Consider the following 20,835-nt stretch of genomic DNA (forward strand, 5'->3'; position numbering starts at 1 on the left):
GTATTGTGCTGGATAGCTTTAGTGTCAACTTGACACACCTGGGTTGAGGGAGCCTCAATTGGGAAATTGCCTCTATTGGACTGGCCTGTGGCCATGTCTGAGGGGCATCTTCTTGATGAGTGATGTGGGAGGGCCCAGCCCACTGTGGGTGGTGCCACCCCTGGGCAGGTAGGCCCGTGTTGCATAAGAAAGCAGGCTGAGCAGGGGCCAGGGGAGCAAGCCAGTAAGCAGCATTCCTCCATGGCCTGTGCTCCAGCTCCAGCTTCCAGGTTCCTGCCCTGAGTTCCTACCTTGGGCTCCCTGATGAACTACGACCTGGGAGGTGTAAGCTGAATGGACTCTTTCCTTCCCAAGTTTGGTAGTGGTCAGAGTGTTTTATCACAGAAATGAAGAAACAAACTAGGACGGGTATCTACACACTGTCTTCAGGAAAATGCATTTTGGAGGTGCTGGGAAGGGCCTTGCTCATTCTAGGCAAGTACTCTACCCCTGAACTACATCCCTAACCTTCCAAAAAATGCACTTAATATGGAATACAAAGAATTAAAGATGTCTTGAGTTTACCAATGGGTATCTGGAGAGTTGCAAGTGTTAGAAAGTCAGACTCTTAGGAGAACACATTCATGGTTAGGATGGACAGGGGAGCTGGATGGCTGTAATCATGAGGAACTTGAGGTCTGATACCTGGGAAGTTTGATCACTAGCTCTGAAGCACTGGGTCATTGAAGAACTGTCCCCTGAATATCAATCTCTTGGGCAATCACAGATTGCCATGTTCTACTCCAACCCAATGAATTAAAACTTTTGTAGTCAGGATCTAGAAATCTGTATGTTTTCAACTCCTAGAGAAGTTTATGATGAATCCAAGATTGGGGCCTTTTGATCAGCCTCCTTAAAGTCTGTCAAGTAGTTATGGAGACAAGAGGGTTGTCATTTACCATGAATATTTCTCTCTGCCACCTCCTGCTTTGGTGATTAGTTCTCTGGGCTTATGATGGCCCTATGTCCAGTGTGCCCTATTTACATGGCAAATCCCTTCTTGGGGTGTGCTACTTGCTCTTTCATGCTCTGGGGGTACATTTTGACAGGTGTATGATGCACCTGCTCTACCCTGAAAGCAAAGAAGTGTGAATGAATAGGGGCAAGGAGGAGAGATCCTTTGGATGGCTATAAGTAGGGGAGGGCAGGAGCAAAAGCCACAGGGCTGTAGGCCACTTCAGAGGGCAGGAAGGGAATAGAAAGGAGATATTGATTTCTGCTGAACTGACTCACAAGGCTCTGTGGAGGAGCCAAGTTGCTTCTGTCGACTTTGAAAAATGTTGGCATCAGTGTTCATGCTATCAGTGGATGCTAATGAAAGATGATGGCTTTGCATGCAGAAAAGAACTTTCAGCTGCTGTCTCTGCTGTTTTCTGCATGTACCTGGAACACAGTTGATCACGTCCTTGTTCCAGGCTGGCTCCAGGAGGACATAGAACCCTGCCAGTTCTCAAATTAGGGATCTCTCTCTTTCCCACACAGTGTTACAATTTGGAATTTTATAAATAGTAATGTGTGTGTGTTAATTTGTGTGCATGCACCTGTGTGTGCGTGTGTGTGTGTGTGTGTGTGTGTGTGTGTGTGTGTATGTATGTGTGTATACTCATTTGAGTGTGTGCCTGTGGAGGCCAGAAGTCAACATCAGGTCTCTTCCTTGGTCATTCTCTACCTTATTTTTTGTGGCAGGGTCTCTCACTACACCTGAATCTCACCAATTCAGCTATACAAGCTGGCCAGTGAGCTTAGGGATCCTCCTGTTTCTGCTTCCCTGGAGCTAGGACTACTGGTGTGCACCATCATGCCCAGTGCTTTAAATGTGTGCTGGGGATCCAAACTCAAGTCCTCACATTTGCATGATAAGCACTTTATTAAGTGCTTAAAGCTTGTTCTGTGGCCTGGCATATGGCTACCTTTATAGCTGTTTCACATAAGTTCAAAAAACAATGTCTCCTCCTGGCAGTAGAAGAAACACCCTACCTGTGCTAATCATGTCATTTGGGTTATCCGGGCCAGGCTTGCGTTTTGCCTGCTTTAATTACTGGAATAAAGAAAGACAGGATTCTTTCTATTCTATTTTCTATTTCTCACAAACTTTCAAAGTGTGTATTTTGAGGGCGTGTGCACTGAAGTTTTGAGTTGCTTTCTATCTTATTTAACAACTATCATTATGAAGTGTCCCTGTTTAAATTAAATTTTAAGCCCTGACATTTGCTTGGTTTATCTTAGTACTGCTGTGTCAGCTTTCTGTTAGCTACTGTTTCCATGGATTACCTGGGCTCATTCTTCTATTGTCAAACTGTACTTTTGTGTTTTAGGTATGTCTTTTATAAATGACAGATAATTTTAAAAAATCTTGTCTGACAATTGTTGATTTCTAATGGGAACATTTAATTTCATTTATTATAATTGTTTATACATTTGAGTGAAAACCTACCATTTCCTATGTCCTCTCTGTTTGTTCCAGTTGTCCTATTTTCCCGTTTCTCTCTTCTTTTATATTGTTTGATTTAAAAAAATTCAGTGAAATCATAGCATTACAAGGCATAATCTGCATTCCCATATTCTCTGCAATGGTATTTACCACAGCTAAGATATGGGATGAACTGATGTGTTCATCAACATATGAATGGATGAAGAAATGGGTACTTTAGAGCAAAGAGGATGGAATCCTGTCATCAGCAACAACATGAAGAAGAAACTTAAGAGAGCTGTGTTAAACGAACAAGCCAGACACAGGAAAACTGACAAGTGATTTCACTTACGAAGGTTGATTTCATAGAAGTAAAGAGGAAAGCACTGGTCATCCAAGGCTGGGGAGACATGAAGATGGGGAATAGGGAGAACGCCAAGGACTTCATCATTCAGCTTCTCTCGCTCTTTCTCTGTCTCTGTCTCTGTCTCTCTCTCTCTCTCGCCCTCCCTCCCTCCTTCCCTCTGTCCCTCCCTCCCTCTTTTCTTTCTTCCCTCCCTCTTCCAGACAGGCATGGCCTTGAACCTATGTAATTGAGGATAGCCTTAAATTCTCATCCTCCTGTTTCCACCTCCAAAGTTCTGGGATTACAGGTGTGTGCCACCATGCTCAACTTTATCCCCTTTTAGTTTGAAAATTAACATATTTTGATTCTGTTCTTTTAGTAATTACCCTGAAAGCTTTGTGCCTATTCTTGATGTATCAGTATCCAATCTTAATCCATATTCTATCCCCATTCAAAGTAATTGTGGAACTTGAAACAACTTAATTACATTTAATCACCTTTAGATTTACATTCAATTGTATATAGGAACTTTGAGTTACCCTCTGGGACCTGTTTTAGGAGTCTGAGCAGACTGGAAACTATCCACCCATTTTTAACATTCTGTAAGGATAGAATTGCACATTTAAAATGTTAACTGGACCAAACCTGTTGTGGATAATGAATTCTTAAAATGCAATTGCAGAGAAATGAAGCATATCTTTTTCATATTTTTCTATGCAAGGAGGTTGGCAGACTGGGCCACCTTTCACCAGGATGCAGTTGCAAGGCTGTAGAGAACATTGGTAGAGCTTCATAAAAGATGAACTGTATTCAAATTATGAGTGGAAGAAAAAAAAAACCCACAAACTGAAGTTGCCAGCAGCAGGTCTGTAGCTTGCCTAAAATGATCTCAGAAAACTAGAATCATTTTATTTCTTGATAAACATATTTTGTTTCCCTGTTTCCTCAGCAGACGGGAGCCTATGGCCTTTTTTTTATTAGTATCAGGACTGTAGAAAGAAGAGGCAAGGTCATTTCTGAGCATCTGTCTACAGAGTTGTTTGAATGAAGCTAAGAAGAAGGTTTAAAATGCGTGTTGGACTAGTTTAAAGGGCCTTTTTGTCCTCAGAATTAATCACAGATATAAGTCATTAAAAAGGTATTAGTGTTTTCAGTGGGAAAAGGTGGGAGATGTTGCTTGCTGAAATTAAAGTTCAATTAAATTATGCTCCACATATAGGCTGAAAACAGAGCTTTTACCATTCACGTCTAATTTAATTCAGTAAGTGGACAGACACTTTCCATAGTGTGACTGAATATATTAAGCATATCTCCTCTTGTTACCCTAAATATTCACCTGGCCCTGAAGCTGTGTGACAATGTACTCATACACTGCTTGACACCTTCCTGTGAGATGCTGGAACTTTTATTTTACCCACCAGCATGCAGTCTTTTCTGGTCCTACTTCAGCATCAAAGGCTACAAATAGCAAGACTGTTGCACTAAATTCCCAACTTTTTATAAGAGCTCTTACTCTATTTCCAGGTTGGGACATTATGTTAGTTTCTGAGTTCATGTGATAGGGAGGGAAGTTACACCTCCAAAGGGCATATGACTCAGCCTTGAGTCACCGAACTTTCAGTCCCCACAGTAAGGAATCTTAGAAGCGCCCTGTGCAGGTATAGTTTAATCCAGTACAGTCTCTAAGCTTCAAGATCCTTAGTTTGGCCCCATGTTAGAGTTGAAAAAATTGATGCCCAGAGGCATGAAATGATTTGTCCAAGATCATAAGACTAATGATCACCAATGTTATCATAATGTCTAAATCACATTTCCCAAGCTCAGCAAACAATGGAACCGAAGATTCCAGAATCCATATAGTGTAAAGCAAGTTTTGTTGAAGCATCAGCTTCCTGTAGCAATCCATTCTGTTACGCTGCTGGTCTCCAGAATCCTCTGGGATGAGAGACCCAACCTCACAACCCTTACTTTCATGTGTGGTTGACAGCACAAAGCCCCTCACTGCACTCCTTAACTTTAAGTATCGATTGATGGATGAAGTAGGCATGTGACATCTCCTGCAGACCAGAACTTGACAGAGATTGAAAGCATCTGTCAAGAGAGCCTGGGCCTCCTGTTTTGCCTGCTCGAATGCTTGCCAGATTCTGCTTGTTAATTGGCTCCTGTGCAGGAAGCGATTTCAACAACAGTTCTGTGGGTCTTCTGTGGCGCATCTTGATTTAAAGGGAAATGTTGAAAAGTGCGTCTCAGTCACTCGGGTAGCTCAAGTTTAGCTGATTGGACATAGATGAAAGCAACTCTCAAAACTGTTGTGTAGACAGAAAGCTAGATTGTTTGGTTTCCTCAAATTTAGAGACTAATTTTCTGAGAGACAGTTGTTAAAGTGTCTGGTTTCTGCCTAAAGAGATACTTTCTCTAAGGTCAGATGGAATTGAAAATGGAATTTATGGAAACAGTGCCACCATGACCTTAACCATACTGCTTTGAGTTGATACCATAACGAGGACTGAAATGCTATTAAAATAGACTGAGCATTTTAATGACTCTGCTAGCAGTCGGCCCAAAGAAAAAAAATTTAAACTCTGAAAGGGAGGATTTTGCCAAGGAGATTTTAATGTCAAGGCTGTATGAGAAGCTAAAAATAAGGTGCTCACGCGCATCCCAGAGCTGTGGGTGGGGATGTACACATAATCAAATTAAATTATCCCATTTCCACTTATGGCAAAATCTGAAGAAAAAAACTGACTGGAAAACATTTAGTCATATTTCACTTGGATTATACTTATAAATACCAAACTCCCGACCTGTCAAAATAAGCTCCACCAGTACTTCCCAGCAGAGGTGTTAGATAGACAAAGGCTGCAACATACAAAGAAGATAAAGAGCTTACAAAAACATCATGCTGGAAAAGCCATGGGAGCCCTGCTCCCAGCCAGTGAAAGGGGGAAGGAGTGTCCCTTAGGTATGAGAAATCAATCTCAGAGTGGCTTGAGCACTGAATGTGGGGAAAGGTGCCTTTAGAGAGACTCAAAGACCTGTCAGTTCCAAGTCTCAACTCTCTGGGATTCACAATCAAGGGACCATAGCTATTTAATATGATTTTTAACTTCTCAGAGAACACGGTTACCTAGTGACCTTGTTATGCAGGACTGGGAGCTGGGCTGTGTCGGTTCCAGACATCACTTGTTGATGCAGCGGGCTTTGGGACTTCCTGCTGCCAACACCTCCTTCTGTACACAGAGGATGTGCACAGTGCCAGTGCCTGGGAATGAGTTTCTTGGCATTTCAGGGACAAACACCCAGCAAATATCCAATCCAAAACTTGGGGGGAAAGTCTAATTTAAACAATTTTTCTTTCAAAATTTTAATTAGAAGACTCACAGATCACCCTCCATTTTTTTCTGCCTGTCTGTTCAGTTCATGAAGACCTACAGCCACTGCTGGCACTGAGATATGAGAAGGAGATCTGGGAGTGGCAAGGAAGAGGGAGGTGTCTTTCCTAAATGACATAAAGAATAGAGGAGTTCATGTTGGCTAATGCTTACATTAAGGTGGCATGCCCTCACTAGAAAGTTTGCCTTGTGCACCCCCTAGGTGATGCAGGGATAGGAAGGAGGAGCTGCCTCAGGCTCCATGCACATGCACAGACTGGTGATGGAGATCCAGGAGAGCTGAGAGGGCTCAGCCTAGCACTGGCATTGTCCCAGGGTTTAGATGAATTCTGGCTTGGACAGAATCTGCATCTCATGCCTCTCGCTTCTCTCTCGCAAAGTCATTCTGGAATCCTGTGCTCTTTGCTCCCTAGAGAAAGTCAGAATAAAGCAGTGAAGGAAAATAATTTGACCTACTAAAAGGAGAAGCTATAATAACTGAGCCTCATTCTCTACCACTCGCAGCCCTTCTTCAGGTCAGCACCAGAGCCTGGTGGACAGAGACACCATCTGACCAAAAAGTAGACTGGGCTGAGTCCCAATTTACATATCTAGAAATGGAAGTTTATGGGTGTTCATAGCCCAAGGTCACACTTAGCTATGGATAAGCAGAATCTGAACCCAGGAACTGCTATTAAGCAAAGCCTGAAACCATCCTGATATTTTGTCTGTTATGAATTTCTCCATCTATTCCCTATAGTTTGCTCAGGAAAATGGATGAAAAAGAGCAGAAGGACAATAATTGTCAAGGGATTTAATTTAAACTCTGCTACTAATTATCAGCAACCTCAACAACGTCACTCAATCTTGGGAGCCTTACTTTATGACATTTTACCTGTGAAGTGGTAAAAGTGTTCTGTATCCTATTCACAGTAGGACTATATTGAGGCAAATTATGTGGAAACCTTTCCATTAAAAAACAAAACAAAACAAAACTCTTCCACAGTTGTCACCACTGAGGTGGTTGTTACATGAAGTGATATGCTACAGAAAGAGCACTGGCCATGGCCTGAGTCCGAGTTTGAATTTGTCAAACTAGTGGGAAGTAGTTTGACTTAGCACCTCATCTATAAAGTGGTGAATCTACAGTCTCGTAGAGAGCTTTGGGAGGAATAGGAGCATCACTATCTAAACGTGATGGCTATCTGTGTGTCTAACACAAGCAAGAACACCCCTTACCTGCAGGGGAAGTAGATGGAGCTGCTGAAGATGCAGTAGATGAGGGGGTTGATGGCGCTGTTCAGGGCTGGCAGGTTCTGGATGATCACAGAGGCATAGAATCGTTCCTTGGTGTTTGGAAGGAGGTTGAAATTGTCCAACATGTCGAAGAGGAAGTATGGGCTCCAGCAGCAGATGAAGGCTATGGAGAAGGAGTCATTAGCACCACAGCAGCTATACCTTTGGCATCTTTCTTGGTTGGCCAAGACTGGAATTTTAACTGTGATTTTTTTGGCACTAGGGATTTTTTTTTTGGCACTAGGGATTTTTTTTTTTTTTTTTTTTTTTAGCACCAGGGAGCTCTCAGAAATACTGGGCTGGGTTTTCTGTTAAGAACTGTTATATATGTTATATTGCTGCCTTGTTTGCTTAAGTATATGCATGCATATGTCCTACTAACAACATTCACAAACTGAGGTTTCTCAGATGCTCTATATGGAAAAGGGGATCTGATTTCCACGGTTGTGGACTCCTTTCAGGAAGCCTGGGACATGATAGTCATGGCCAGGGTCTCCCACTAGACACAGTGATGAAGGAAAATTAGCAAGACCATTCAGAGACTCCCTGAGACAGACAGGATGAGTTCTGACAGACAGCCATTCCTAGTTGTAGGATGCACAAGCGGGAAAAGAGCAATCCCAATATTTTCAAAGAGCAAACCATCCTGACGACCTCAAATTTCTTTCCTTTGTTTAACTTAACCTCTCCAGAACACCCCCACCCAATACTCCTGCCCAAATTCATTGTGTGTGTGTGTTCGAATCCTCAAAGGATGGGTGTGGAATGTGGGAATCCAAAGTGTGAGAATTAATTCTGTGTGTCAACTTGACACAGTCCTAGGATACCCAGTTATCTGGCTAAATGCTATTATAGGTGTGTCTGTGAGGATGTTTCTGAATGAGATTAATATTTGAATCAGTAGACTGAAAAAAAAATAAGTAGATTGCCCTCTGCAGGTGAATGGGCCTCATCTGCTCTATTGAAGGCATGAATATAACAGTAAGGCCCAGTGAGAAAGGATTTTCTCTCTTTCCACTCGATTATTTTGAGCTGTTACAGTGGTCCTCTCCTATCTTTATGCTTGGACTTCAACTGGAACATAGAGTAGCCAATTCTGTTCTCAAGCCTTTGTGCTCATATTTGGACAAGAACTTGTGCTAGTGGCGTTCCTGGATTTCCAGCTGTCGATCTTGTGATTCTTGGCTGTTATGGTTCCAGGAGCTAATTCCTTATAGAAAATCAGTCTAGCTAGCTATCATCTACTAATCTATCATCTATCTATCTATCTATCATCTATCTATCTATCTATCTATCATCTATCTCTATCTTTCTATCATCTATCTATCACCTATCAATCATCTATCATCTATTTATCCAGCTGATTATAATCAATTGATCTATTTCTCTGGAGAACACAGATAAACACAGAACCATGTTTTCTTGGGTCACCTGTACACACCTGCTTCCCTTCTCTCTTGTCACATCTTTGCTAGTTTACTCCCATTAACCCCTTTCTCATTCCAGAGATTTTTTTCAGAGGAATTCAACTTCTTTGGCTGTGTGCATGTAGGGGCAAATGTCTTCTATGATCATTTGATAGGGATTCAGTAATTTGCTGGAGAGTATGGGAAAAAGAAATTAACTCATGATTTTTTTGCTATAGATGGTGGCAATGTATTAAATGTGAGCCATTCAAACACAAACATCATTCACCATTCTGGACTCTGGGTGGTTAATCCCATTACTGGCCCAGAAGTGTGGTTCTAATACACCAAAAGTAACACTGCCTATGTGTTTGCCTGTGTCTATTAGTGTGTGTCACAGGGAAGTCATTCTTGCTTACTAAAGGTAGCAGCCTGGCTAGTGAATATTTCCTATATACTTTTTGAATGCCCAACTTGGTGTTCATGTGGGAGAGAAGCTGGTTTATAATTACTCTGGTTTAGAATGTGAGCTCCTTTTATAGGTACACATGAATCTTTTTTTTGTTTGTTTGTTTGTTTGTCTTTTTGAGACAGGGTCTCCCTGTAGGCCTAGCTGGCCTGGAACTCACTATGTAGAACAGGCTGGCCTTGAACTTACAAGTGCCTCCTGAGTTCAGGTATTAAAGGTGTGCATCACCAGGCCCAGCTACTTGGACCTTTTAACAAATAGTGAAGTTTTCAGAAGAACAACTCCCTTGTAAATGGAGAAGAGATAATTTGGAACTTTACCAGGGTTTGTTTACTGTTCAGAAAACCAAGTCAGTGACAGTAGAACTGCTTACTTTTTTATGTCTCCATGAGAGCATACCTGTATTGGATATCACTTGTAGTTGTCTAGGTGCAAGCATCTGATTTCTTCATTACTCTTCTAGTGTTTTGGGGCCTATATGGTTATACATAATACTTGCCATTGGTGTTTTATGAATTATTTTTGTGTTTTCCTCTTATTTCACATAAATATTAGAGCAATATTCTGACTTTAAAAATTACAGTAGTTAGACATGTATTATGTACTATGGATACATATCATTTTACGATGACAAAGGGACATTTCAAAATTATTTATTGTAGATATAGCCACTTTGGTCTAACTTGATGACACTTTTTTGGGCATCTTTACCTACAGACTGAAAGGATCTCACATGGCTGTGAATATGGCTCCTGACTGAACAGGGTTATCCTGGATTTGGAATGTGTTTTTAAATATTCATCTCCCTTCTCAACATCCAGAGAATGTGCATCTGTAATTCTGATTATGAAGACAAGAGAGTTTTTGATCTAATCCAGACACCTCTGAGAAAGGTTCTCAGACCCCTGGTGAGTTAATTGTATGTGTCTCTCCCCAGTTCTGCCTGCAGTGTTGTTGTGTGCATGTAGTCTGCTGGCTGATTCAAGCTGCATGTGGTCTGTTTGTCATTTTGCAGTTTAGAAAGGGGAGACGAGCTGTTCTGGTGATTTGGCATGTAGCTAATGCCTTCTTGGAGCTCCCGAGAGCTGGCAGAGGAGCAGGGAGGGGCTATACTAGCTCAATAAAAAGGAGAGAGCACAAACCTCTTTCCATACCCTTCTTCATATCCACCTTGCATATCCTTCTTTCTTTGTTCATGCCACAAATATTAATTCAGCCGTGTATGTGTGACCCTATTTTAGGCCTTGGTGAGAATTATGTAACTCAAGAGCAAGTCATTGCCTTATGGATTTATGACTCTAGGAGGGGAGGTAGATCTTTAAAAGGATATCATATATATTATATCTCTCTAAAAGACCTTACAGAAAACCTCTCTATATCCTTATAGACTATATAAAGATATATCTTAACAAGACTTTGTGAATGAGTATAATGTCAGATAGAAATAGAAAGCACAGAGAACAACCAAAGTGGGATTAAGCTAGAGGAGGTTATTTTAAAAGACTTCTTAGGGAGGCCTGAAGGAGTAGTCATTGCTGGGAAACAAAACAAGGCAGGAAGCACACGGTGCATTTGTCTGAATGTTTCTGAGAGTTAGCAGTGCAAACTAATTTTATGGGTCCTAAGTGTAGAAGGAAAAGGAAAGGGAAGAAGACGAGAAGGAGGAAGGGCAGAAACAGTGACCATGAGGGAAGTGTTAGCAGTGATTCTCAAATTAAATGTCTAGAAGAAATGGCCTACACATACGTTTTCTTCTTGGTCTGGAGGAGACAGTGTCTTAAAGGAATCAGCTGAGTCAAGTGTAATCTGAATATAAGATTTGGATAGTTAGATCCTAATCAGATTTTCTCCATATTATACAGCTCATGGTCTTGGTAGGCAGCTCTAAGGAGAGGGGTTAGGAACTAAATATTGGCCCTTGAAGCAGCCAGACATGCTGGTGAATCTCACACATTTCTTTCCAATCAACGGTAGAAGTACCTGTAACAAGTCCCTTCCTTTCAAGGGCTCTTCACCACCAGTTTGTTTTCAGAATCTTTATACAGTTCTGTAACACGGGTGTGGACACTGCTTACCAAGAATGATTACAATGCTGTACTTGATGGCCTTGATTTTTGCCTTCGAGATGAGCCCTCGGTTGTAGCTGGTACACAGTTTGCCATCTGTAAGACACAACAGAGGGATGGTAAAATGAAACGCTCAAGATGAAACAGTTTCAGACAACAGGAACACTAAAGGTTAGACTTGCAGCTTTCATATGGACAGATTTGCACAAGCCCTGCTCCTCTGTGACCAGAGGCCTTCTTGGGCAATTTTAGATTAAAATGGCTCAGGGTTGGTTTCTGGAAGCTGTTCAGTTTGCACGCTAATACAAAGTGCAAATGCCATGAGATGCGTAGACTCTCTTGGAAAATGTGGTCAGATTGCCTGTGCTGGATAGCTTTAGTGTCAATTTGACACACCCAGGTTTAGGGAGCCTCAACTGGGGAACTGCCTCCATTGGACCAGCCTGTGGCCATATCTGTGGGGGCATTTTCTTGGTTATTGAGTGATATGGGAGGGTCCAGCCCACTGTGGATGGTGCCACCCCTGGGCAGGTGGGCCTGTGTTGTATAAGAAAGTGGGCTGAGTACGAGCCAGGGGAGCAAGCCAGTAAGCAGCATTCCTCCATGGCCAGTGCTTCAGAGGCCTATGTTGTATAAGAAAGTGGGCTGAGTATGAGCCAGGGGAGCAAGCCAGTAAGCAGCATTCCTCCATGGCCAGTGCTTCAGCTCCTGCCTCCATGTTCTTGCCCTGAATTCCTACCTTGGACTCCCTGATGAACTGTGACCTGGAGATGTAAGCTAAATAAATCCTTTCCTCCTCAAGTTGGTATTGGTCAGAGTGTTTTGTCACAGCAATGGATAAACAAACTAGAACAATTGCCTGAACCAGCTGCAGCTGAATTGGACCATGGAACTACAGGGGACGAAACTTTATCTTTTGAAGGCTCTCCGAGATACTCATTTAGTTACATCAGCGACCAGGCAAAGTCACTTTCCTACAATGACTGCTCCAGACCAACTCGTATTCATCTGATTCAGAAACTCTGTTCTCTACAAAAGCTTGTTACAAAAATCTGGCCATATCTTAGCATACATACATCTTTAACCCTTTATGAATGTTATCTAGTAAGACACTAGAGGAGTGAATAAGAAGATTGAGTATAAGCAAGATGAAGAAGGGGTTTTGTGTTCTCCGTTCCTGTAGTCCATAATTGAAGCCCATGCACTGAAGGATTAATAGGTGTTTATTGAATGAGTTAATACCAACTTCTCATAGTCAAGAAGTAGTTATAAAAACAAGGTTGATTATGATGGGCAAAAAAGTGTAATCGATCTTGATAAAAGGAATAAAGAAAAGGCAAATTGGTAGATGAAATGTCGGCCATAGGACCCCCTGCCTGGAGGAGCTCTTACTCCCAGGGCTTCCCTATCTTAGGACACCATTAGGGGAATTTGAAAAATATCCCCTTCCAAATGGATACAGACCTGAGCACACTCACTGAGAGCATGGGCACTATCCCTTTGCTCCTCTACTCCTCGCTGGGCACCACTGAGTTGTAGTTGACTTCAGTGGGTGCAACCCTGGAGCCAGCCCATGTCAAAGGGTCCTGTTTCACTAGAAAGGCCAATTACAGACCTCAGGTGTCTTCACTACATCACCCAGACTGTTCGAGATTTATTCTAATCTCTGTAGAGACTGCCCACGTTACCTGTGTTCTATCCATTCAATCCCATTTCTAATCTAATCTAGCTTTGTCTAATAAGCAAATGTATCTGCCAAGAGAAATAGACCGAATAGAAGGGCAAAAATAGCCTTCGTTAGAAACTTTCATTCCAGCAGGAAATGTGGCCCAGTCTCCACAGGGATGGGTAAGATGAGAGAGACACAAGAGACACATCAGCCATAAACAGAAGAGCGAGCCATTCCCTACCAGCTCCAGTAGCTATGCTAGGGGACTGAGTGGAAGGTGCAGTGATCAGAAAAAAAAACAAAAAAAAAACAAAAAAAAACCCCAAACCTCCAAAGGTAGGGTGGGGGGAGGAATTCCAAAGGCAAAGAGGGGGTGTCGGAATGGACTGGGAAGACACAGGGAGCTCTGACGTGGAGCAACAAAGCCGAGAGTGAGCTTATTTTTACCATGGTGAGTTGTCTCATTTGGACGGCATGAAGTTTCAGGGTAGGGAGGGGAGCTGAAAGGAATTGGGAAGACCGTGAATGTTTTTTGGGAAGCTGGCTGTTGAAGCTTTTGAACATTTTTGCAATGTGAATATTTCTTTAACAGAGGGGACGCCATTCCAGTAATGGTGGGAATGGGGCTTTTTAGGTACAAGAGCTGAAGTACCATTGATTCTTACTTCTTAGGGCATACCTTATAAGTCCTTTAGATGTGGTTGGGGTCTGTAAATTAGTCCGCATATTTCTCAGAACTGTAGAACCTCGGCATTGTAAGAGAGCAAAATCTCGAATGCTTTCACATCAATGGTCCCTAAGAAGGGTGGTTTTGCCTCATAAAGACTTTGGAATTTCTCAACACATTTTTTGATATTTTGATTAATTTCATTTTAGTAATCATTTCACCATATATACATATACCAAACATCACCTTGTATAATATAAATACATACACTCTTATTTGTCAAATACAGTTTTAATTGTCACAAAGTTTGTGTGTATAGGGTGCTATCTATCTAGTGAGTAGAGGCTAGGACAGCTGCTAGACCTTGCTTCAGGTGCCAAGGGTAAAGACACTCATTTCCAGGATTATTGTCTTGGGAAAGACCCAGACCTCAGGATCAGACTTGAACAAACACTTCACCTCTACCAGGACCGTATGCTTAGGAAAGCTGTCTAAAGTTGTCCACCTTAGTTTGCTCAATTGAAAAGTAAAAAAAAAAAAAAAAAAAAAAAAAAAAAAAAAAAAAAAAAAAAAAAAAACCAAAGTGACCTGTCCGGCAGAGAGCTGAGCAGTGCTGTGGAAGGCTGGGAGAAGCAGGCTTGTTTGGGGAGACTTCACCCCAGGTCAAAATGTGGGTGACTTTGCCACTGGTGATGAAGTTTTAACAGAGTTTTGGGAGGAATGTGAGCTGTCTTTGTGGAAGAAAACTGAAGGCTTTACTACCTCAAATGGTCTATTACATGACGGTGTTACCGTAGACAGCAGGAAATTATCAGGGTGAGATTATATCCACGGGGGCAAGGAAAGATGATAGCAGCTCAAATTATGTCCTTTCCAAGTGTCCACACATGCTGTTCTGAGGTAACAGCTGGCCCCTAAACTGTGTGGCTTTGAAGACTTAATTGGTCTTTCGGAAAAGTTTTTGAGAATGACCTTTGTGCTCTGAAATCTGTTTAAAATGGAAAGTCTCAATTCTTTCCACAGGGCAGCTACGTGGCAATATCATCAACTCCCTGCCCTCCAGATCTCCCAATGAGATCAGTGAAAATCGTCTTTAATGCGACCACTCCAGGAAATGCAAAGCCTCCAGCTCTAAAGACAGCTCTTCAAAGAGAATAGAGCTGCAGAATGCAGGTAATTCCCCTTTATTGGGAGATAAAAGGATTATTTGTACTCAGGCCTTGGCACTGAGCTGGAGTGAAAACGGAAATTCAGCTGTCACTGTGGATGAAGGGCTTGGGAAGCCTAGATGCAGCCAGCCCCTTCATCTGTGGCTGGAGGAAGCAGCTCACTCACACTGCTGCGCTTCGAAGGTACAACCTTAATGAATGTCATGCCAGAAATTTGATCTCTAAATGGCCAGTTTAGGCTCTTTACCTTCTTAAGGATTCAGGCTCCCTACAGAGCCACCAGTAGTCTTTGCTTGTTTATTATTGTGTGGTGCAGAGCATGTGGAGGTGTCAGTGGACAACTTTATGCAGTCTGTTTTATTCTTCCAGCATTATGTGGGATTCCAGATACCTGACTTAGGTCACCAGGTTTGTGCAGTAAGTGGCTTTATCCACCAAGCCATCTCCCTGGCCCAGGACAGCATTCTTCATGGGGATCTAGCACCTGAAGGTGGAAACTGGCCCCTTGAGACTTTTAATTTCAGTCCTGTTGCACAGGGAGATCCCTCTATGGACCTGTAATGTATGCAGGTGATTTGTGTAGAAATCAGGAAATCTAACTGGCAATATTTTAAAATAACCTCATTTTGTATACTGAAGTCTTTGTATAGTATAAATTGATTTAAAAGTTTAATTTTTTGTGTTTTTTCTTGAGTACTAAATTTTTTTGAAACTTAGAATTCATTTTTGATCAGTACTAGCCTTTTTATTCACAAATACAACCAGGAACTTATCAGGTAAGAATTTAATCACATTAGATTTCTTTGCTTAGCTGTGGGATGGGCCTTTCCAGGATCGTTTATACTCTAGTTTTTCTGGCAGAACCAACGCAGGTCTTTGAGTAGTCCCAGTTTGCCAGGTCATCACTACGCCTTTGCAGGGACCCACTGTGTGTCCCAGCTGCTGCTCCAGAGAGCCCATGCCACCCCATCCAGACCTCCATTCGTCAGCCACTTCTGTGGAGAGGCTCTGGCTTGGGCACCATCTGTACAACAGCTACGGCCTCTTAACAATGCCTGTGCCAGCGACCAATGCCTTGCTCTCTGCCCCACTTCTCTCTGCCTTAGTTTAGTCCCTGGGCTGGGACTGTTTAGCATCATTGTCTCCCTGGGCTACCTGCTCTCAAAGTTCTACTGCCAGAAATCAAGGACATGGCTTCACTCTCCTGTGCTCAGCTGCTGCAGGGGCCTGTGTAGTTGATTAGGTGCCCAGGGCTTTCAGCATCTTCAGCTTCACAAGCAGCTTTTTCTTCCCTCCATGGCCACAAATAAGGAGAGTGATTTGGTCAGAGTGACCCGGTAATCCCAAACTTACATACCTTTTGAACTTAAGGCTCTGGGAGAATGTATTGTCCCTTTCTTGTCATGAGGTGCTGCTTCTCATCCAGTTGGGTGGACATGCCTGCATGTCTGAACCTTCAAGATGAAAGCATTTTGAGTTCTTTCCTCAGGAGATTTTTAGCCCAGTGTCAGCCGGAGGTGACATCAGGTCTGAGGACATGTCAACTAACTCAGCTGTTTCTGGCACTTAGCCCTTCAGATCAGGGCCACAGATCTTAACTGACTCCACGTGTGTTGCCTCCAACAAATGGCCACCAGTATCCCAGCCTCCTTGCCACTGGCTGCCTGCCTGCTCAGACAGTGCCACATGTTTTGTGCTTCTATACCATGCTGAATGTTAATGCTGTATATTGATTTGTTACCAGCAGTGTTTAGGAAGGAACTGGAAAAAAGAAATAAGTTTAGACCAGAGTTGGTTGACTTAACAAAATTTTTTAAAAAGTTAGAGAAACTCTCTGACTTAATCTTGGAATTGTAAATACCAACTGCTTCTGGTCTCTAACAGGACTGGCTACATTCCTATGTGGGCCATTTCAAAATGAAAATACAAAGCAGGCCTTAAGATAGGAAGGAGCCTTTTCTAACTATGCAGGTCTAGATCAGAAAAAAAAAAAAAAAAAAAAAAAAAAAAGGGTCTGGTCCCCCAATCAAGCTATTAATATTGGGAAGTTTTAGAAAATTTTAAATCAAATTTTTGTGTATTTCATACAGAAAATCATCTTTATAACCCCTTTCCCTTTGGCTCCCTCCCATACCCCACCCCACACTGGTGTTCAAATGTTCTGTCATTTGTGTTAAGGCCAATCATGTAAAGTTAGTGTCCCCAGGTATCCCTCAGTGCAAATTCATCCACTGGGATCTAGTCAGGCTCTCTAGGGTCTCTTCCCTTTAAGAAGATCAGCTCTTCCCCACCCAGCAGTAATCAGCCGCCAATAATTCTTCGACTAATATTGGGGCCTGGTGTTCATTTCCACAGTTCTGTGCTGTTTTTTTTAAAAAAAATACTTTATTTATTATTTTTATTTTATGTGTATGTGTTCATTGCCTGCATGTAGGTAAGAGCACCCATGTCGTACAATGACCATGGAGGACAGAAGAAGCCATTGGATCTCCAGGAACTGGAGTTATAGACAGTTGTTAGCTGCCATGTGGGTGCTGGGATTCGAACCTGGGTCTTCTGCAAGAACAACCAGTGTTCTTAACCACTGAGCCATCTCTCCAGCCCCTCTGTGCTGGGTTTTTGTCTGCTTAAATTTGCATGGGTCTTGTTCATGCTGATACCATTGCTGTAGGTTCTTATGAGAAGAGTCCCAGACGCCTGTAGGACTAGTTCCATGTGGTCATGCACCTCTTCCCTGGCTCTTTCAATCTTTCCACCTCATCTTCTGCAATGGTCCTTGAGCCCTGGGTAGGTGGAATTTAATATAGGAGTCCTGTCTGAGGACCCACACTCTGCAGACTCTTATTCTCTGTGTTTTGGCCTTTTATGACTTTTTGTTTTCCTGGCCCTCTGTTGCATGAGGGAGCTCCTTTGAAAGATGCATTAGTGTTCTCTTCATCCCTTGTTCTATATTCTATAAACCTTAGGAGTAGAGGTTGCATCCTAGATGTGCCATTTAGGCTTGGAAAATTCATAGACAATTTCAGTGTGTGACCAGTTGTGGAACTCTGTAGGTATCTGTCTCTTGAAAAAGACGCTTCTTTGATGGGTGGTGACTGGGATAGTTGTCTATAAACTTAAGGATCCATATTTTGCCCGTAATAAAAAATTACATTTACCTAGGGATGTGACAGCCTTGGAGTTTTCTCTAAGATCTATGACCTTTTCAACTATGTGTATTTGGCTAGGTTTACAGTACCACACATGAGTTCCCTCCCATTCAGCGGGCTTTAAGTCCAATTAGGTAGCTGTTGATTACCCTGAAGATAAAGTGCCACTACTGCACCAATGTTGTTTGCTATGCTGGTCACTGATGTGGTTTTTAGGCCTGGAAGCTGGGGTTGAACCATCCATTGATGTTCTTCCTTAGCAGCTTGTGTAGTGCTCTCCAAAGCTAGGAGATCTAGCCTTCAAGGGAGGTGACTTCTAGGTTAGTTCTAGCTCCATTGTTCCAAATCCTGTGTCTAAATTATGTCCTGTCTTCAGCAATAGGGTCTTTACCATCCCGTTCTGGGAGGCAATCAATCAAGGACTATGTCAATAGCCTGTGTAATTTTGGGAGTCTCTTGGACTACCCTGGCCTACAACTCCAAGGAAGGTTTCTCTTGTCTGGCACTGTTTCTTATGTAGTCTTCAGCTATATTCATGGACTCATTTAGAGATATTGTATGTGTAATTTTTCAATAAGTTTTGGACTAATATGATTCCTTCTGGTTTTTTATACTGGCTAGACACTATTTATCTCTCCTCTTTTTCTCCCACTGTTTTATCTTCCCTCCCAGTTTTAACTCAAAAGTATCCTTTTAAGATTTGTCCTTGAGTCAGATATCAGACCAAGAATGTGGCCTCCCACTTATATCTGATGATCTCATACTAATTCCATTAAAGGGAGATACCAGGATTTGATAAGGAAGGAAAAGGAACTTTAGATCTGAGAACTACAGTAACAGCTTTTGACTGTGGCTGCTAGAAGAAAGGACAGACTAGAAGCAAATAGATGGAAAAGCCTGCAGCTTTGAGGAGTTTCACTGCCAAGTAAACCGTAAACCATAAGATCTATATGCATGCCAATACTTAGAATTATCAGCTTTTTTCCCCAATTTTATCAATTATGTGTTTGGAAAATTCTGTGTACTTGAGATTTAAACATGAACTTTCCTAATTATCAATGAAGTTGTGAGTCTAAGCTTCTGCTTCCCCTTTCTGTGAAATGCCTATTCATGTTTTGATGACTTTTAAAATGAATTTGTCTTTAAAAATTCATTTGAAAGTTGATCTTTAGGAGCTCTTCATACACTCTCATTCCTAATCTTTTCCAAGCATATGCATTCCAAATAGCTTCCCTTAACTTGTGCATTGATTTTTGAAATGTTAACAGAGTCAAGTCAATGCATTTTTCAGTTATAATTAAATATATCATGTACCTTATTTTTAAAACCTTTTCCTTTTCCAGTGTCCCGAAGATATCATCTACCTTTTATTTAAAATGTTTTTGAACATTTCTATTGTTCACAGTTAAGACACTAATTACTCTGCAATTATATATTTTGTCTTTGGATTGAGGTAGGGATTTCATTTCATTTCTTTTTCCCTATAATTTCTTGGCATATCTCAAGTTCTCAAGTGTATACCTGTCTGAGGCTCTTCTGTTTTCTATTTGTCTGTTTTTTAAAAATAATTTATTGAGAAATTCATATATGCATATAAGGTGTTTTGATCAAATCCATGCCTACACCCTCCCCTCCAACTCCTCCCCTATCTCCCCATTACATTTTTCTGATAACTTCATGTACTCTTTCTTCTTTTATTTTTTCTTATGGGGCTTTTGGCTACGCTAATATTCCCCCTCTGAAGAGGTAACCCTAAAATCTTTTAAGGATTAGACAGAAGCTCCCAAACACTTTTGACATTTTTGGCCTTTGGAAGGGAGTGTGTTGCTAAGAGGCCCAAAGACATTGTAAGTTTTAGTCAAGAAACTGGTTACATTTCTTTGGGGTCTTTTTACCCTAACTGCCTAGCCAATTCCTACCTCCTATTCTTATCACACCATCCTCTGAAGAGGTTACCCAACTTGTGGATATGGAATCGGAATGCACACCGCTCTGGCTTCTTCCATGCTGAACAGGGCCATGGGGTGAGGTAATTGGGGTACCCCTTCAGTGGGTCTATCTAGAAGACTCTCAAATTGTGTAACTCCTATTTGTATGGGGAAAAGAACGTCCTTGGCTGGTGAATAGGAGATGTGAAAGAGAAGTAAAGGCAAGAGTAATTAGCATTACAAGTTCTACACAAGGAACTAGAAAAAAAATCAGAACAGGGCAATTTTCAAATGTTCATATGAGAGTCTATTGGAATTTCTTGACAAGGGCTTCCAAAAGCATCCCTCTATTGGATTCTCCTCATTTTCTTTGTCTGCCAAGGCTGTACCGAGAGTGATGGATTCAGCATTTACTTTCAGGTATTTTGATAGCTGTTGGAGTGGTTAGAATCAGTGTCAGTTCCTGCTCAAAGGCTTCTAGATAGGGGGAGAAAACAAATTTATCCATCATTTTAGAAGAATAGCGAGTTATCTCCCTTAGCTCCAGGTCAGCACTATAGCATTGCAGACCAAGATTTGAAGTCTTACATCTGAGCAGCACTTTCTGATTAGGAACAAAGTCATCAATGAGAAATAATTGTCTAAATAACTTTTTATATGGACTTAAGCCTAATATCCAAGAAGTGTAATCCCTTGAACTCTTAAAAGAAATATACTGATCACTTTACTCTTTGGTTATACTTTCCTTTTGGGTGTTTAAGGCCATACAGTTGACCCAAATAAATCAATTTATTTTTACACTTAAGGTCATTTGAGGATCTGTTCCTCAGGGGTCACATGGGCTTGGGAG

General features: G+C 41.8%; 1 protein-coding gene across 1 annotated transcript; it reads right to left on the reverse strand.

The window, feature by feature from the left end:
- Positions 1–5,422: 5,422 nt before the first annotated feature.
- Positions 5,423–15,113, reverse strand: LOC103740560 (neuropeptide S receptor). The gene is made up of 4 exons (XM_008841216.1): positions 15,071–15,113; positions 11,413–11,499; positions 7,406–7,586; positions 5,423–6,596 (listed from the first exon to the last, which is right to left on the reverse strand). The coding sequence occupies exons 1-4, from the start codon at positions 15,111–15,113 to the stop codon at positions 6,506–6,508; spliced, it is 402 nt and encodes a 133-aa protein (XP_008839438.1). The 3' UTR covers positions 5,423–6,505.
- Positions 15,114–20,835: the final 5,722 nt, after the last annotated feature.

Source organism: Nannospalax galili, unplaced genomic scaffold (assembly GCF_000622305.1).
Source record: "Nannospalax galili isolate Female #2095 unplaced genomic scaffold, S.galili_v1.0 scaffold3381, whole genome shotgun sequence".
Taxonomy (NCBI): Eukaryota; Metazoa; Chordata; class Mammalia; order Rodentia; family Spalacidae; genus Nannospalax; species Nannospalax galili.